General features: G+C 35.3%; 1 protein-coding gene across 1 annotated transcript in view; it reads left to right on the plus strand.

Annotated features, from left to right (window-relative positions):
* Positions 1-19478, plus strand: part of hcn1 (hyperpolarization activated cyclic nucleotide-gated potassium channel 1) — a 109010-nt gene that overhangs the window by 37293 nt on the left and 52239 nt on the right. The window contains exon 3 of the mRNA XM_026196635.1: positions 17783-17944. Coding sequence (XP_026052420.1) covers positions 17783-17944 — 162 coding nt within the window. The remainder of the gene's footprint in view (positions 1-17782; positions 17945-19478) is intronic.

The raw sequence follows: 19478 nt of genomic DNA on the forward strand, positions 1-19478 counted from the left end.
TCTGTTTTAATTTTCTCCTTCGAAAATCATTATAAAATTAAAATTGCCTCTAAATACTTTTAAAACATGGTCCTTTTGCTCACAAAATAAAATAAAATACATTTATAAAATAAAAAATGACTGAATGAATGACTGAATATGAAGATTAAGTAAATGGAATCAAACTAAATGTAAATATACGGTATATAATAAATGATTTGTTATACATACACAAACTGTTTATATAGCAAAATTCTGTGAATCTGTATTCAATTAACACGATTTTTTATATAATATAATTTATATGAATATAAATATATACATGTAAGTATAAATATTTTCAAAATATATGCTGTATGTGTCTGTATTTTACATAATAAATGTGCACATTGCACACAAATATATTAAACTTTTATTTTGGATGTGATTAATCCAAACACATGCATGTATATATTTAAAGGGCACCTATTATGCAAAATCCACTTTTACATTTGGGCATAAATTTGTGTTGGCAGTGTGTGAACACAACCACTCTACAGTGATAAAAATCCACACACTCATTTTTTTAATCCCCTTTAAACCAAGTCAGTCTCACTAGGGCTGCCATTTCAATTCTCATGCAGTGTGACGTCACATTGCATAGGACCTGGCCACGGGGGTTGATTGACAGCTCTGCATTGCTATAGTTTCCGCCCTCAGCAGTTGTAAGCTGTATCACTCCAGACTCCTTCATGAATGTCATGTCGCTATAGTGTTTAGTGTTTTAACCAATCTGTGTGCATACATTAAGTATTTTTAACCGATCAGCTCTGCGCTTGTGAGATTAGTTTGTGCCGTTAGCATGATATTTGTGTTGTATTGCAGCTCAGTCAATTTGTCCATGATGATGACAGGTCAGCACGGTGTGAGAACTAACATTGTGCTGTTTTTTTTCTCACTTTCAGTGCATTTGGCTTCCCATACGTACGGCTGAACATTGGTTCTCTCATTCTCAGTTATGTTGCTTCTACCGGCTGTTTATTATTGTAGATATGCAATGCAGAGGGACATATACACGAGCCCCTCTTCTAGAGAATGGGTGGGAACATGCAGCTCATTTGCATTTAAAGTGATACACTCAAAAACAGCTCTTTTTTTAGACACTACCCCAAAATGACATTGTCCAGCTGTTAAAATAAATGATCTATTGGGTATTTTGGACTGAAACTTTACAGACACATTCTGAGGACACCCAATACCAATATTAATTATTGTAAATAGGGGCATAATAGGTGCCTTTTAAATAAATATGTTATGTTTATATATTAAATATATTTATATATGATATATAAAATAAAATATATGAATATATATGCATGTTAATATTTGTAAAATATATACTGTATGTGTGTGTATTTACATAATACATAATAAATATACACACATATATATATGTGAAGGGGGGGGGGACGCATATATAAAAAATATAATGCTTACAATATGCTTACAATATGGTTGCCGTAAGGATCTTTGTACTTTTTGTCAGTGTTGTGCACCGTTTTGACTAACAGACGAGATGGTGAGGAGAAGCCAGAAGTGAATTAAGAGAGCTGCTCTGCGTCTTGTTCAGACCTCAGATTAAAAGAGCAGAGGAGTTGAGGTTATCACGCTTCTGAGACTAAAATAGACCCACTGCAGCCCAGACCGGCCCAGCCCAGCCCAGACCGAGCTGCGGCACGCAGGGAGGATGTGCCACTTAGGGCATGTGAAGATGGAGAGATCAGCCAGCAAAGATCCTAACTCATTTCTAATCCACAGCAACACTCATTCCAGACCACTGCACCACACTCAGCATGTGTTTTATGCCTCTCATGAGAGCCTGTGTTCCTCCATAGTACTGACACGAACCGTAGAAATATCAGAAGGAATCTAGACTTTTACATTTGAGGAAGCAAAAGTCACGGCCTTGATGCTACAGTACAGTGCTGTGGATGATTGCTTTGAGGTTGCTAAGGTGTGACAGCTTCATACATTGCTAGCAGCTGCTGATGTGTTCTAAGTGGTTCCTAGGGCTTTTGGGTGGTTGTTATAGTGTTCTGGTTGCTAGGGCATTGCTACATAGACATATGGTTACAATACAGTTGCTAGGGGGTTCAGGATGGTTGCTAAGACATTGATATGCTGTTACTAGGGAGGTCAAAATGGGTGCTAGGGTTTTCTAGGGGAACTCACTAAGGCATTGCTATGTAGTTGCAAGGGAGTTCCGGGTTGTTGCTAGGGCATTGCTACTATTTCTATACAGTTTCTAGACAGTTCAGAATGGTTGTGAGGGCATTGCTATATGGTTATTAGGTTATACATGTTGGTTACATTGTTAAGTGGTTGCTAGAGCACAGTTATGCAGTAGCTAGGGTTGTCCAAATGGTTGATATGGTCTTCTGCTAACTAGGACATCACATTATTCTTCAAGTGTTATGCATGATTTTAGGGCATTACTATGCAGTTCCTAATGTATTTAGGGTGGTTGTTAACACTCTGAGGTCTAAGGGTGTTTTTTTTCAGTTGCTTATAAACATCTAAATGGCTAAAGTCTAATCTCACTGTAATCAGCAGAAACTGGGCTATAATAATATGTGAGCAGCATGTATGTACATGATTGTGTTTTTGAGAAAACAATGTTTATGCGTGGTTAGTGAAAAACTAAAAATGTTAAATCACTTGAATAAGGCCATTAAACACAAAGAACATTGTTTTTGAGAACTGGAGCTTCTTGCCTAGAATTTTTCTTTCTAAATGATGTGAAAATCATCTTGTTTACTAGCTTACAGAAAACAATATATTGATTGAAATTTTCTAAGACACTTTCTGTTTGTAAAAGTCAAATGCGAGTAGGCGTGAATACCATGAATATCATTGTGATTTACACCTGAGAAGACAAAGGCCTGCATGAGCTGCATAATGAGCCGTTCTGTCAGCTATGTCACTGAGAGGGAGGAGTTACAAGAAAGAATGTAAGGACAAAATAAATGCATATAATTTTATGTTTGTAGTTTATTTAGAATATATTAAATTATCCCACAAAATAATTTAATATTCACTTGTGACAGTTTATTATGAAAACAATCAAAGCTTGGATTTTTTGCAGCATTGCTCCAGTCACACAATCCTATATTACCTATATTATTGCTATGCAGTTGCTAGGACATTCTGGGTGGTTGCTAAGGCATTGCTACATGGTTTCTTATGTGTTATTGGTGTTACAAGACCATTACTGTGCAGATGCTTAGGATTTGAGTATGGTTGTTAGGGCAATATGACTGCTAGGTTATACCAGTTGGTTACATTTCTAGGTTGTTGCGAGGGTATTGGTATGCAGTTGCTAGGGTGGCCCAAGTGGTTGCTATGGTGTTCTGGTAACTAGGGGATCCACGTCACATAATTTGTGTGTGTGTGTGTGTGTGTGTGTGTGTTCTGGTGGTTTAACCACATTAATATGCAGTTGCTAGGGAATTCAGGATGGTTGTTTGGGCATTGATATATGGTGTCAAGGTTATTCTGGTTGGCTACAATGTTAGGTGGTTGCTAGAGCATAGCTATGCAATTGCTAAGGCAATATTGCATTGTTTTGTCGTTGTTTTCAGGTGTTTGCTAAGGTATTGCTACATTGTTTTGTTGGTGTTTTTAGGTGGTAAAAGAGCATTGCTATGCAGTTGGTAGGGTGCTCTGGGTGGTTGCTAAGGTATTGCAACATTGATTTGTAAGTGTTTTCAGGTTATAACCCTAACCCTAACCCTTACATTGCTATGCAGTTGCTAAGTATTAAAACCACTAATGACTGTTTCCAAACAAGTTAGATACTATATATGTTGTAACATCCAGTTTTTATTTTAGTTATATAATATAAAAGAATAAAACAGTAAATCTTTTTTCATAAATCACCAACATCATGTTGTGGCTTACAGAAAAACCCACTAATGGATAGAAGATTAAAGAATGATGTCTGTCCATGTGATTTACTCTCATTAGAGTTGAAAAGATTTTATAGGATAAAGACATTTTATCTAATTCCAAGTAACAAGCATCCGAATGTCACATCAGTGAGAAAACAAGCTTGAAATGCTCGACAGATGGACAGACACGTGAGTGAACATGTTTGTTGTTTATTTCCTCCATTCTTAAATGAATGCAGAAGCCAGATTATGGCTGAATGTGATTTTTACAAGTAGGCTTTCTAAATATCCCACATCTTATCAAAGAAAATAAATCTCTCTGGCCTCTTCCCCTCACACTCATCTGATACATTAGAATTCAGCAAGACGTGCCAGATTTCAGCGCACTGAATCCTGATGCGCTGACAACCCCTGAACTTTTACAGACCTTCTCTGTGTTTCAGAAGAAAGAAAATGCATTTATCAATTGGTGAAAGACGCTGTAGCAAGATGACTTTTGGATCAGCTGCCTTCTCTTCACAAAGCTTTTGAACTTCAGTAATCGAAGTGTCAGATGTTTTTGTACTCTGAGGTAAAACATAGCCGACAGGGTTGAGTTGCCAAATCCTCTGCACACACACATGCGGCAGCGACCCAAGGAATGTTTTTATTGATCGGAACCTTGACTTGAATTAATAATGTCTTAAGTCGGTAAATAAGGGGCTCATCAGAGAAAGCTGTTAGGTCACACAGTCTGAACAGGTCGAAGACATTTACTAGGTCTGAGCTAAGTAAACTGTACAGTTTGCTTTTATTTCTTTTCTGCGTGTTCATGCTTAATAACTTGGAGTTGCATTCCTATAAGAGGGACAGTTCAGGCGAAAAATGGAAATTCTGCATAATTTACTCACCTTAACATTGTTGTCTAAATGTCTATATAGTTTTTATTTTTATTTTAAATTTTTGTTATTTTAGTACTTAAAGTTAAACTGAGTAAAAATGAGAAGTGTTGCCTTGAAATAAAATACATTTTTTAATGTTTTATTTCATTTAACATTTACTTTAATTAACATCATTTTTCAATAATTTTAATTTAATTTTGGTTTACTAGAATAACCTAATATTTTAATGTGCACAATAATAACACTTTTTAATGTATGACAAATGGCTATTAATTTTAATATTGGTTTAAGATTACAAAACATATATATATATATATATATATATATATATATATATATATATATATATATATATATATATATATATATATATATACATATATATGAATCTATACTTTCATCACCATTCTCCCTCTCTCTGATAAACCCCTTATCTGTGCTTTTTTTCAAAAATAAATTTTCACACATATTTCACTGACAGCAGGCTACCCATCGGCCCTCCTCTGTTTTAGACTGTCAGGTCAGTGTGAGTAGGATGTGAAAGTGCTAAATGGCTCCATAATGGGTTGAATCAGAAGGTTTAATGACAGCCGGTGAGGCTGCGCTCAAAGTTCTGGCCCATTCTCTGTCACCCCACGGGGGTCCGGTTCACAGGCCCTCACTGAGTGCAGAGAGGCTGATGTCATTTCCATGCGGCTGTTTGCCAGGCACACTGTAAAAAGCCCTCTTCCTCTAGAACAGTGAAAACCCCTCAAAGCAAACGCAGTGAGTCACATTTCCTCTTCTGTGCAAAGCCCTTCCACTTCATTTAGCTTGTTAGGGTGTTTAAAGATTCTTAAACAAGATGCATCTTAGCCTGAAATCGGTAAGCAAAACATGGCTGCATAATGCCGAACACATCAACATGATGTTATACCACCAGTATTGTACTGTGTAGTACATTATTTCGAGATTCCCATTGTTAATTAAAGATTAGCATTAATACAAATGATCTGCATATTAGAATGATTTGAAAGTGACATGACATACAGCCAAGTATGGTGACCCATACTCAGAATTCATGCTATGCATTTAACCCATCCAAAGTGCACACACACAGCAGTGAACACACACCTGGAGCAGTGGGCAGCCATTTATGCTACAGCACCCGGGGAGCAGTTGGGGGTTTGGTGGCTTACCTTGTGTTCAATTGTGGATTTTAATCCCAGCAAATTAAACCCTGTTAATCCTTGATAACTTTTAATAGAGGATATACACATACACAATGTCAAATTACAACGACAGAAGCCATGTCAGAATGCAGTACTGGATTAGATACATATAAGACATGTTTAAACTGTGAACTATGCATGAATGCAATGTCTTTAACAGAGCTGTAATAATGATGAAGCTAATTCTGTTAGCATACTGTGAACCCCACTCAGGAACTGATTAATAAACTCTGTAATGAGGATTAGAGATTCACATACGCAAATCTGATTGAGACAATCGGAATGTCTCTTTATCTTTATCACCCACAAATCTCTTTATACCTCTCCTTGTCTTGTGATATTTATATTGCAACCCAGGCTCACTGGGGAAAAACATGCCTGTGGTTTATGCACATTTATTACCTCAGCACTCCGCATTGAAAATGTAATGCTATACCAGGTGAGCTACTGAGCACGTTTACTACATCAGAGTTATATTAAAATCATAGTCTCTTGTCTGCCAGAACCTGGTTAGGCTCCAACGCTAAAGTGGAATGTTTGAAAAGCTAAAGTTGTTTTGATCATAGTTATGATAACTGTCCCCATAATCTCCTCCTTTCCACCACTGTTTCTTTTTTCACTAATGTTTAGTTGATGAATAGCACCCAGGCGGTTGTCATGGTCTCTCATCCCTCCAGAACTGTGAAACATTAGCAATGCTAATAGGCTAATGTGTATCTTCCTGTAAATCATGTTTCTTTTTCCCCTTTTCATGTCTTTTCTGGGTCCTAAATGAGCTATTAAACCCTTAGATGTTGTTAGCTTCCATCTGTGTATGTGTGTTTGTATTGAAAGAAAGCGAGTCTATTAGAATTTTGTGTCAGTGTATGAGGTTAGCACTGTGCTTTTCTAACTATGTGCAACATACTGTAGGTTTGTAACTATAGAGTGCATACTTTACACACAAGTATGTAAATGCTTAGCTAATATACTGCAAGCGCATGTCCTTGTAGTAGCCTACTGTACATACACAGTCTCAATTCTCAAACGGTGATAGAGTTAGATTCATATGTCTGTGCCATTAAGCTTAATGCTATTCAGGTAGATACTGTAAACTTTAAACAAGTCAACATTATCTAACTTTAACTAGTTATTTCAGCAAGATTTTGCTCCACCACGACAGTAGCTGACCATTTAAGAAGAATGTTTATGCTAATAATGCAATACATACTTGCACTATATTATGACACATGAAAATTATCACTGACCTTGCCGCAGGGCAGTTAAATTGTGTTTAAAGTTGATTAATTTTAACTCTGTATATAAAATGTCTAGCTTTAACTTGTTTTCTCAGCAAGATTTTCTTCAGATTTTGCACCACCATGAACGTATCTGAACATATTTTCACTATAATGCCCCTTATGGTAAATGCTAATAATGCAATGCATGCTTAAATTAAAATGATCACTGCCCTTGTCACAATGCATTCTGGGATTGCAGCCTCATAGACAAGGTTTCTGTATCTCAGTAAATCTGCACCTATTACAAAACATTAAAAATGACTAGTTAAATTGTCATTACAGTCCATTGTTACTTGCATTTGATGTTTAGAAAGTTAATTTTGTACTCAGGATTTCCATCTGTGTGAGTGTGTTTATTTTTATATATGTTACTACACGTACAGTTTGTGATGATATGTGTGTTTTAGCAGTGTGTGAGTGTACTAAGCATGCGTGCATGTGAGATAGTGCTGGAATGGTGATGGGTCAGGGCGCTGTGAAACATCAGGCCTCACAGCCGTGGGCTAATTTTAGCCCTGGCGCACTGTACACCGCTACAGTATCTCTCACACAGGCAGATTAATAGAGTTACAGAAGCCTCTACTGTATCACTGCTGTTGCCCGAGCCATTCCCAGAGACAGCAGTGGGAGGAGAGAAAGAAAGAGCTTGAAGATACAGAAAGAGGTCGAGAAGACGAATAGAGAGGAAAACAAGAGAAAGTATGAAGTTTGAGCAGCGTTTCCTGCAGAATTGCAGTTCATTAGGTTTGCATGGGAATGAATGAGAGATTGCTGCAGTCAGCAAGATTTTCAGTAAAATGTGCAACCCAGGCACTTTGGGTAAACATTATATTATGGTGCTTCTTGCACGTTTTGCGACACATTCGTAGTTACTGAACAGTTTTACCATGTTTTATTACTTTGGTTATTGTACATATCGCGGCGGTTTGGAAATTGAATGTCTGGTTAGTAGTGCGGAAAAGCTAATGCCATGTTATATTTGAAAGTAACATACTGTAGAACCTACGCTAAAACTAACCGATGATGTTAACAAAAGCAAATGTGAGATAAAAATGCATATAGAGCTGGTAATAGGTTGTACAACTTGTGATGAAAATACATTCATAAACTGATTAGATTTTTCTTTTCTTTTTAAATTTTTTTTTTAATATGGACTAGAATAAACTGTGACCTTGCAAAGCCATTTTATATGCTTTTCCTTCATACAAACTGTTAAATTACACAGTAACATAATTAAACTGCACAAAATGCAAATCAAAATCCAGGCAAACACTTATCACAGTTACTGAATCAGAAAAAAAGCGTAATCTGAAAGCAATTACAAATGAAATCCTCAGTATCAGTGAACACAAATGTTCCTAATGCTTCTACAACACATATATCACTATATACTGTAAATTAAATGACATTACATTATTAACAATAGTTTACCATGGAACAAATGTAGATGTTCCTGCTGTGGTTCTAGTTTAATCCACAGCACGAGCCTCTCAAAACTATGTTGTAAGCTACTATAATAAGTGACACAACATCAGTGTTTTACCATATTTTTTGGGATAATTTCTTTACGTATGAGTGCATCTGTCCTTGGTTCCCTATGGAATTTTTTTATTGTTATTGTACATAAGTAAGCAAAAGAAAGGAAGAAAATAAAAGACAAATTATATATATATATATATTATATATTATATGTGTGTGTGTGTGTGTTTACATGCATCAATTTGTATTCCTCTGGGAGACCTTGGCCTTGGGATGCACTGCTCTAATAAGCCTGATCTTACTTCCCATGAGGCACTGGGGCACAATGGAAGACAACTTACAAACCCACTGGGGGTTATACATCCAGAAGAGACAACACCATCTCAAAGGGATGCTACTGATTCAAAATCAAATCACCAACTAGAGGAATCTGCCTCCAAACATTACTGAGAGGAGAACAGAAAGATAAACAAACTAGTTTGAGAAGGAGACCGAGTTGGAAAATAATTGATAATAAGTGAGCGTAGAGTGCCTGAGGCTTTCTCTGGCATTCACCGAACTCTCTGCTTGACTCAGCTGCCCATCTTTCTATTGCCTACTTATTAGCATTGTAAACTATTTTCTTTTTTGTATGTATATTACTCCTACTCAGTTTAGCTTGTTCATCTGCTGCTCTACAGTTTCTCACAAAGATTATTATTATTATTTATTTATTTATTTTTTTTTTTTTAAAGAAACATTGATCACGTCTTACATTTACAGTTATATGAGTAAATGCTAAGAAATAGCTAGAAAAACTAGAATTAAGAAACTAAAGGCGTTTTCAAACTGGGGTTGCAACCCTTGGTCTAAAACAGCTCATGATATGTCTGTATTCTTTCTTTTACTTTTTGTAATGCAAAAATCACTATTAATGTTGCTCAGACTTAGGTTTAGGGGTTTGAACAGTCAAATGAATTCCTCAAAACATGCAGCATGTCGAGAAGACAAAAGTAATACCTTGCAGATGTACAGTATGATTTGCCCCTAGTGGACAATAATGCAGAATGCCTTGGGGCTGGCTCATCTGTTCGATCTGTGTCCGTTGCAGTGCCTGGTAGGGGTTATCTGAAGCTGGTGGTCTGAACTTTTAAGTGCTGTGTGCCCTTCCACCAGTAACCTTGAACATCAATTGAGTGTTGTTGGTTAGCATTCCCATAGTGCTTCACCTCTACACATTGCTGTTGTATGTTAAAGTTAAAAGACCTGAAGGAAAACATGTAACATGTATTATTTGTAAACTCCCAAATAAGGTCCTCAAGCTATTATTTGATTATTCTGTATGGTGAAATTGCTAATACAATTTAGCTAACTCTTTTATCCAATGTGACTTACAGGAAACAATCGCGGAAATGGTCCCATTGCAGCAACCTTGGGTTAATTGCTTTGTTCAAGGGTAGAATGGGCTTTGAGATCTCAGTAACTCTCCAATGGCGAATCACCTCCAACCACTGTATGACTGAAACTTGGACATTTTGTATGACATTTTTGTATACAAGTATGTGAGCGAAGACACATCTATCTCCCAATCTGGAAATTGCTTTCCAAAATGAGTCAGAAAATTCTTAAGCAAACAAGTATGGATTGCATTGCCACTGCTACAGACATTATCATGAACAACTTACTTATACAGCCAATTTTCTATGTCAGGTAAGATAATGGAGCAAGTTAGCTACAGTACATTGTCAACATGTTTATAGCTAGCTACCTGAATAACAACACTTTTGCTTTTCTATCTTGCAACTCTATCCCACCCTTGAGTATTGAGTTTTGTTACCGCTAGAGTAGTGCAAGAGTTGTTTAACAAGACACTTGCAATGCATTGGCTAAACATTCGTGTCTGTTTTGCATACTTATGTGAGGCATGATAGTTATAGCCATAGCCATAATCCTAGCCAAAGAAACCTTGTGTCTGGGTCTGTTTGTGGATACTGATCACAGATTGGATTGATTAATTGGCATTGAGGGTCTTTCATGTCAGCACTTTCTGATATTGCGTGTGAGTCCCATAAGGTGTATTTGCAAGCCTAGGAAAACCAATATAGATAAAATGCTAGTCATGTGTATGTAAGATACAGCCATTTCCTCAGGCCAATTTGAAGGTTAATGCGTTTTGACAATATTCTAAACCTCACAGCTCAGAGACTGTAACAGCTTAAAATCAGGAGGTGCCACAGGATTTGTTCGGAAGCCATATTCTGTGTCATTTTTTCACAAAAACTGAAAGGTGAAGTATGTTATTTCTATGTCAAAACGGAATCATTAAAAAAAAAAAAAACATCCATCTGCTATTGGTAAATTAAGAGATAGCCACACCTCAAACTCATGCCATTGGCTGAGACACTGTTGCTGGTCAGAACTGCTTAAAGCAATGTTTTGAAAGTAACACAAAGCAAGCAATCAACCCACAAATGGGATGGGAAAAAAATACTACACACTTCACTTTGGAGCTACATTCAAAACACATTTAACTTCCATAATGTAATCCATATGAGTATTACAGAGTAAAACAACAAGGGCTGCATCTGAAAACATACAGTAGGCAGCTGTCTTGCTGCCTTATCAGCTGCTATGTGACATTGTACTGTAGGTAGCTTTTTTACACAAAAGCACTTCATGAAACTGATTTAGGACAGGCTTCTGAGACAGCGTAACAGTTAAATGATCAACAATAAAATTAGTTTTGTTGATAACTAAATTAAAATTTAATTACTTTCATACTAATCTCTCACTAGAAATAACATCAAAAGTGCATAAATATTTTTCTGAAATATACATTTACACAAAAACTGACCACCAAATGCAACTTTCAGATGCCATATATATATATATATATATATATATATATATATATATATATATATATATATATTAATCATCATGGAATGGAACACATACACTGATAAAATGTACATAAAAACAAATGTAATTTCTGCATTAAATAAGTTCAGACAAGGATTTAAAATATAAAGTAAATTCTATATTACTAATCAATTTAAGCTTGTGGAAATTAAATTTGCAATGTTTTTGAGTTGTATTTACATTGTTTTATGGTTGATTTTGTCGTTAGGTTTAGTAACTTACTGTTTTGTGATTTCTGGAGTTAATTTTCTACTCAAAATGACCCATTTATACTCAAACACTATCCGTTGATTGTTACCGTCATTGTGTCTGGTGTACCAAGTATCGAGGTCTGTTCATTTGGGTAATAATTACATTGACTGGACATATTATCTTCAAAGGATTACAAGCTATCTACTTGCTTACTTACATGTATGCAAATAAACCACATGCTTTGATAGCATGGTTGTTTTCCAGTGCTAAACTGTAACTTAGGGTAATGTACTTGATGATTGCAAATTTATAAAAATAACTAGATTGATATTACTCATCAAACTCTAACTGGCCATGTTAAATTTGCTCAATTCCTTTGCTAAATGTACCTAACTTAGTTAAGTAGATTTTACTTAATTCAATACTTAAATTTTACTTAAAATTTATGTGTGCAAAAACTTAAAGTAAATCTACTTATTTATATATATATATATATATATATATATATATATATATATATATATATATATATATATATATATATATATATATATATATATATTTTAATGTAGGATTGTGAGATATTAAAGGCAGCAAAGGATATATCTATGTTACCTTCAACAATCAGTCAGAAGAAGGTATCTCATGAGACAGGAAGTGAATCTAACTTTAGATTCGGACTCACCTTGATGCCTTCTTACTGTACCTTGGAATATGTCCTCTGAAGGCAGTTTTTTTTCTCCAGTTTTTGGATGCAGCCAAGAAATTATGTTAGAGCAGGATTTTCCCATCCACATAACCTTGCTTACTAGACAAGATATGGAGAAAGTTACATTTTGATTAAACTATTCACAAATAAGGGACATTTAAGAAACTAACTACGGTCATTTTTATTTAAAACATCTGTTCTCTTCATAGCAAAATGCATGATAAAAAGAAATTCAACATCCTCTGTATTTCATAAAGAAATACTTTTGGATCACATTACAAGTGACAAACTCAGAGATAAATTTGCAGAGACAGTTTCGGCAGTCTGTTCTGTTAACTCACAATGACGCCTCAGCTTCTTTGCAGTAACTCTAAAATAGTGTGAGACTACAAAAGGTCACCACATCACACTGTGGGTTTTGTGGAGCATAAAATGAACTTAACCCTTAACCGCAGCTTTCAGGCCCATACCATAAGCAGCCATTAAAACACCATCAAATTTACACCTTAGTAATTCCAGCCGCATGTGGAGTGCAAGAGCAAACCCATCGACTTTAAAATAGATAACAATTACCTTCAGCTTCAAATCCTGCCTTAATTTGGCAGGGGAAATATCCACCGCAATTCAGGGTTTATCATGCAAAACCAGTGACCACTGTAGCTGGGGAAAACATTAGTAGAGATCTTTTTTGGGGGGTAATGTATTGAGTTTCTCCAGCCAGGACTGTATAATGAAATAACTGGCCCGGATAGAAAAGAAACTGAGTGGTGTGTGGAGTTAATGGGCTTTTAATGCAAATGAAGGATGGTTGAATTAGAGAAGGGTGCCCATGGTAGCATTGAGGAGAGAACATCGGCTTTGTTCAGAGCCAGTGCCATTGAAACTTTTTATCCCATGTCGTTCGCTAACGATGGACGAGCACACTGTGCGATAACATGAACTTGTCTGATTAACCAGCAGGATCTGTCTCTTTATTCATGTTGGATGAAACTGATCAATTATAGTTATCAAGCTATAGGAGTTGATGTTAAAAGTGTTTGGAGTTTCCTCCATAATTGTAACGTCAAAATATGTCATAGTAGCAATGATGTAAAAAGTCAGTATGAAATGAAAATTGCTCTCTATCTACATTTTCGCAACAGTTTACCTATACATATAATTTACTGTACTTTCCAGCCGAAATTATCTCTTGTGGCAGTAAAACACCAATAACTTTTCTCACAAATTATGATTTTGGGGCAGATTATCGATTAAAAAATACTTTTCTATGCACAAATCTACATTATGTTTATTTCAAAACAATTTACAATGCATGATTCGCAAACAAATATATTTTAATGTCTGCATCACATAACCAGCTCTATATCTATAGCTTTTCTGGTGTAGTAAAATGCTTTGTAGCTCACCTGGTAGCTGATCATTACATATGATGCAAAGTACTTGGCTTCGTAAAACAAGTTCTGATAAAGACTTCTAGAAACAAGCTAAAATGGCATGGTTGCTTAAGCAAATGCATTGTTTTTTTAATCTCATGTTTGCTTTTATTAACACTTTAAGTAAGGTTTAGGGTAGTTGGTTTTATTTTCAAATAGAATAGAGCCTAGAGCCTAAACATTTAACACTGCTGCAATTCGTATGTACAACAACCAAATAAATAGTGTTGCCAGATTCATATTTTTTAATTTCACATAATTTTGCAAAAATGTTGCCACATGCACGTTTTTTTTAATGAGCCTGGGTTAATCAGAATCATTATTTAGTACTTGTTTAATACACATCTCTGGTCTTTTGTGCATGTTAATACAAATAGGAAAAAAAAGGTTTATCTTTATCAAAGACAAATTTCTCTTATTTTTGAACCACTTTCTACAATTTATTCAATTCCCGATGGATAAAATCAAGTACTGCCATACATTTTACACCTTTTACAGGCCAGAAATCCTGATTCACCAAGCGTCTAATTAATACATAAACACAAAAGTTGTTGTAAGTCTAAATGTAAAAAGAGACACTGTGAATTATATAACAACCACAGTCTCTTTCAGTCGACTACACCAAATAAACAGCAAAACAAAACAAGAATTCATGTGTATATCTTTCGCAGAAAGACACACTCTTCATCTAACCCCTTATCCATTTCTCTGCATTATTACACTCCATTTGAAATTGCCACCTGCTTCTGTCTTGCCAAGCCTGAATTGATTTTTTAGGAATTCAAAGCCTTCCGAGTCTCTGTTGTGCCAGCGCACAATGTAGTTTGCATATGACCAATCATCTGCCCTGTTTATATGTAATCTCATATAATTTCAGGCCATGTCCCCTCTTTTGTATCTCCCTCTTACCTCTCCTTTCCTCTCCTTCTCTTGGCTCTTGGCTGTATCGCTCTTGTGAAACATAAACCAAATCTACCTTGGCTGAAAACACATGCAAATATCCCAAGTGTTCACTAAGACAGACCAGGACTCTTGCAATCGTGTGTAAGAGCACCTAATGTTATACATAAAAGCCTGTGGGCGGCATTCTCAATGAAACCTCTAAAACACCGTCCTCAATGGGTGGGTCGTGACCAAAACAAGTAGCAGCTCTGCTCTTACAATGCTAAATGCAAATTATGAAAAAAACAACTTACCATAAAATTGTGCATACTTAGGATAGCACAATAAGTTTGCTTTTGAAAGGGAGAAGAATCTCTTTTTATGTTAAAGGTTATAAAGGTTTCAAAAGAACCTTTTAGTAAAAAGTTCTTAAAAGAACTATTATTTTCTTAGTGTAAAATACATTTGAATAAACTAAAGAAACATTTTCCATTATTGAAAACCTTTTGGATAATGTAAGATTGCATGTATGTTTATAGTTATTCGTGGAACCATCAATGCTAATAAAGAACCTTTATTTTGAAGAGTGAATTCCATAGAACAACCATTTTCTGGTTCCCCTAACAACCTTTCAGTGAGCAGTTCTTAAAAGAACCTTTTTAAACAAAGGACAAATGAAAGGATTCCATGGATGTTGAAGGTTCTTTTTGGAACCACTGACACCAAAGTTTATTTAGGTGCAAAATCATCTGTCACTTGGTAATATGGTACATTTTTAATATTTGGCCCAATGTTTGTTCAAACCTGGTAAACCACACTTTGGATCATATGTATTGTCAAGTTTCCCATTTGGCCTATGTCAGGTTACACTGAACAAAATTATAGATACAACACTTTTATTTTTGCCTCCATTTTTCATGAGCTGAACTCAAAGATCTAAGACTTTTTCTATGTAAACAAAGGGCCTATTTCTCTCAAATATTGCTCACAAATTTGTCTAAATCTGTGTTAGTGAGCACTTCTCCTTCGCCAAGGTAATCCATCCACCTCACATGTGTGGCAAGATGCTGATTAGACAGCATGATTATTGTACAGGTGTGCCTTAGGCTGGCCACTTCAAAATACCACTCTAAAATGTGGAGTTTAATCACACAGTGATATACAGTTTTCACAGTTTTGTCATCATAACTAACTTGAATGGACAAATGCTCACATTCGATGGCATCTGGCACTTTGGAGAGGTGTTCTCTTCATGGATGAATCCCGGTTTTCACTGTACAGGGCAGATGGCAGATGGCAGACAATGTGTATGGCATTGTGTGGGTGAGCGGTTTGCTGATACAGTACCCCCAATACAGTAAAACTGCAAATTTTAGAGTGGCCTTTTATTGTGGCCAGCCCAAGGCACACCTGTGCAATAATCATACTGTGTAATCAGCATCTTGATATGTCACATCTGTGAGGAGGAATGAATTATCTCGGCAAAGGAGAAGTGCTTACGAACACAGATTTAGACAGATTTGTCAACAATATTTGAGTTAAATAGGCCTTTTGAAAAAAAAAAAGTCTTAGATCTTTTAGTTTAGCTCATGAAAAATGGGGGCAAAAACAAAAGTTTTTTTTTTTTGTAGTGTAATTATTTTGCTTGTCGTTGGGCCACTGCAGTTGTTGTTTTAAAAGGTCTAAACTGGTTTTGGTTTGGTCTAGTTTAAAAGATTTGCCTTCTCAGCAGGAAAGATTGGTTGTAAAGAAATTTTAGGGACTTTTATATGATGTGACATCATGGTGAGTTTCCACTCAATGTCTAATGTGAATTCTGGAACCTCGTCAAAGCAAGTTGAGAAATACTGGGAATTTTAGAACATGTTCTGAAACAACATAACACTGCTTATTAAGAACAAGGGACATTAGAGCAGGAAACAGACTACAAGGCATATCTTGTAGCTTTTCAGTCTTATAGACAGTTGTAATAGACAAAATGAAATCAAAATGTGGCCAATTTACGTTCTTCATAAATGTCACTGATTTTATTGTGCATGATCCATCAGTGCATGTTATACGTACAAAAAAACAAAAAACAAAATGCAGTTCAATACATTGGCATGGGCATGTGGGATGGGAAATAAAATAACACAAATACATAAACATATATGCAGTACAATATCCTTTAGTTTATAGTTGGTAAGATGGTAAGGTTAGAAGGTTAGAAATAAGTATGTAATGCTCCCCAAGGCTGCATTTATATGATCAGAAATGCAGGTAAAATGGTAATATTGTGAGATATTATTACAATTTTAATATATTTTGAGATGTAATTTAATCATGTGATGGCAAAGCAGAATTTTCAGCAGCCATTACTTCACTCGTCAGTGTCACATAACATACTATTTTCTTCAAGGGATAGTTCACCCCAAAATTTTGTAATTGATTACTCTCCTTCATATCATTCCAAACCTGTAAGACATTCATTCATCTTCGGAAGACAAATTAAGACATTTTTGATGAAATCCCAGAGCTTTCTACCACGTTCAAGGCCCAGAAAGGTAGTAAGGACACTGTTAAAATAGTCCATGTGACATCAGTGGTTCAACCGTAATTTTATGAAGCTACGAGAATACTTTTTGTAAGAAAAGAAAACAAAAATAACAACTTCTCTTCTGTGTCATTCGACACGCATTCACAAAAGTACCATGAAGCATGTAATTGCTGTCTATGCAGGGTCAGAAACCTCTTGGAATTCATCAAAAACATTTTACGGGTTCGGAACAACTTGAGGATGAGTAATTAATGAAAGAATTTTCATTTTTGGGTGAAGATAATGAATTTGTTATTCAACAAAATGCCATCCTGTGAAGGTTTTTTAATAAAACCATTGATCTTTTTCTCTCCTTGTGTTCCTCCTTCAGATTTTTCACATGACGTATGACCTGGCGAGTGCAGTGGTAAGAATCTTTAACCTGATTGGCATGATGTTGTTGCTGTGTCACTGGGACGGATGCCTGCAGTTTCTGGTGCCTCTCCTGCAAGACTTCCCTCCTGATTGCTGGGTGTCGCTAAACGGTATGGTTGTAAGTATTCAAAACTTTTCATTACTCTTTCAGAACCATTTTCTGGTTTTATTTTGAACTGCACATTGGTTCAGGTCAAAAAGATAATTTGATCGGTGGACAAGAAAATGATTTAGTGAAAATATTCTCTAAATGTTTAACTGTTCCTCATTAAGAAACTTAATAATGACAGTAAATATATATGCCACATTCACATAGCGGCAGAATTACCGTACTTACAAGATGACAACTCAGATCCTGAAACGTTCACATATGGACTTAGAGATTATTTGTTTCTATGGCAACTATTACAGATCCAAGAGAGAATTTGTTGGTTATGACAGCAAAATTCTTAATCATTACATAAATTCACCTTCTTTGAAATACAGAAGAACAAAGAGAGCACCTGCTAACATTGGTAATAATAAAATGGCATATCAAACTGAAGTATGTGTAAAGGTTGTTATCTAGCTGTTCATCTGACTGTCTAATGTATAATGCATACAAACCTGGGAAGCACTTGTGAAAATTGTAAGCTCCAATCAGATTGCCTTTGCATCATAGCTTTTTAGGGGTCAGGGATGTTTTTAAAGAGGGACCAAAATCATGTCTTAACCTGTGTTGAAGTTCTGAGTGCTTGAGGAAAATCTAATCATTAAATTAGTTTGCCAGTTTAAAAAAAAAAGAAGAGGGAATTAGTAACAAATAAACCAGATATTTCACAGGCAGAATTAAATATGCTTTCATTAAAATCTGGGGTAAATAAGATTTTTGTTTTTCTAATTATTATTATTTTGTTTTTTAAATTCAGCAAATAGCCTTTGATTTGATCAAAAATGACAGTAAAGGAGACTTATTTTTTTTTTTTTTTTGAAAAATAAAAAAAAACATCAAATAATCCCTCAAAATCACAAATGTTAATTTTGAGTTTTATATTTATCAAAAAGCTTGTGAAAAAGAAAAACATTGAGAATTTAAATTGAGCAGGTAATCAGCAAATTAGAATGAATAATTTACAATACAAAATTACATATTAAAATATATTAAAATAGAAAACTATTTTGAAAACTAAATTTTGTAATAACATTTTACAATATTACAGTTTTTATTTTCTGTATTTTGATCAAATAAATACAGCCTTGGTGAACACAAGCATTAAACCATATGGACCCAAGATCTTTAAATGGTAGTATAATGTGGTTTATGTTTTGATTTGTATATGTGAAATAATAAGTGCCTAGTTCATCTAGACAATCAAAAGTTCTTCTATTCTGAAACTTTAATATGTTTGACAAAGTCATGAATAATCATCTGAACCTACTTACAAAGCATGATTGCAGCAATAATCTCACCACTTAGTCTAATGTTTTACGAAATCAAAAAGGAAATTAAACAACCCTAGCTTATGAAGATTTTGGACTTGCCCGTCCCATTACTGTTAAAATCCAAGAGGCACTGGGCAGAACATTTTACACTTGACCTTTATCATACGAGAGCTGTTCAGCTAATCAGGACAGATGGCTTGCTGTAGTTTTTCACCGCACATCATGTTGGT

Source organism: Carassius auratus, chromosome 21, assembly GCF_003368295.1.
Source record: "Carassius auratus strain Wakin chromosome 21, ASM336829v1, whole genome shotgun sequence".
NCBI classification, from domain to species: Eukaryota; Metazoa; Chordata; class Actinopteri; order Cypriniformes; family Cyprinidae; genus Carassius; species Carassius auratus.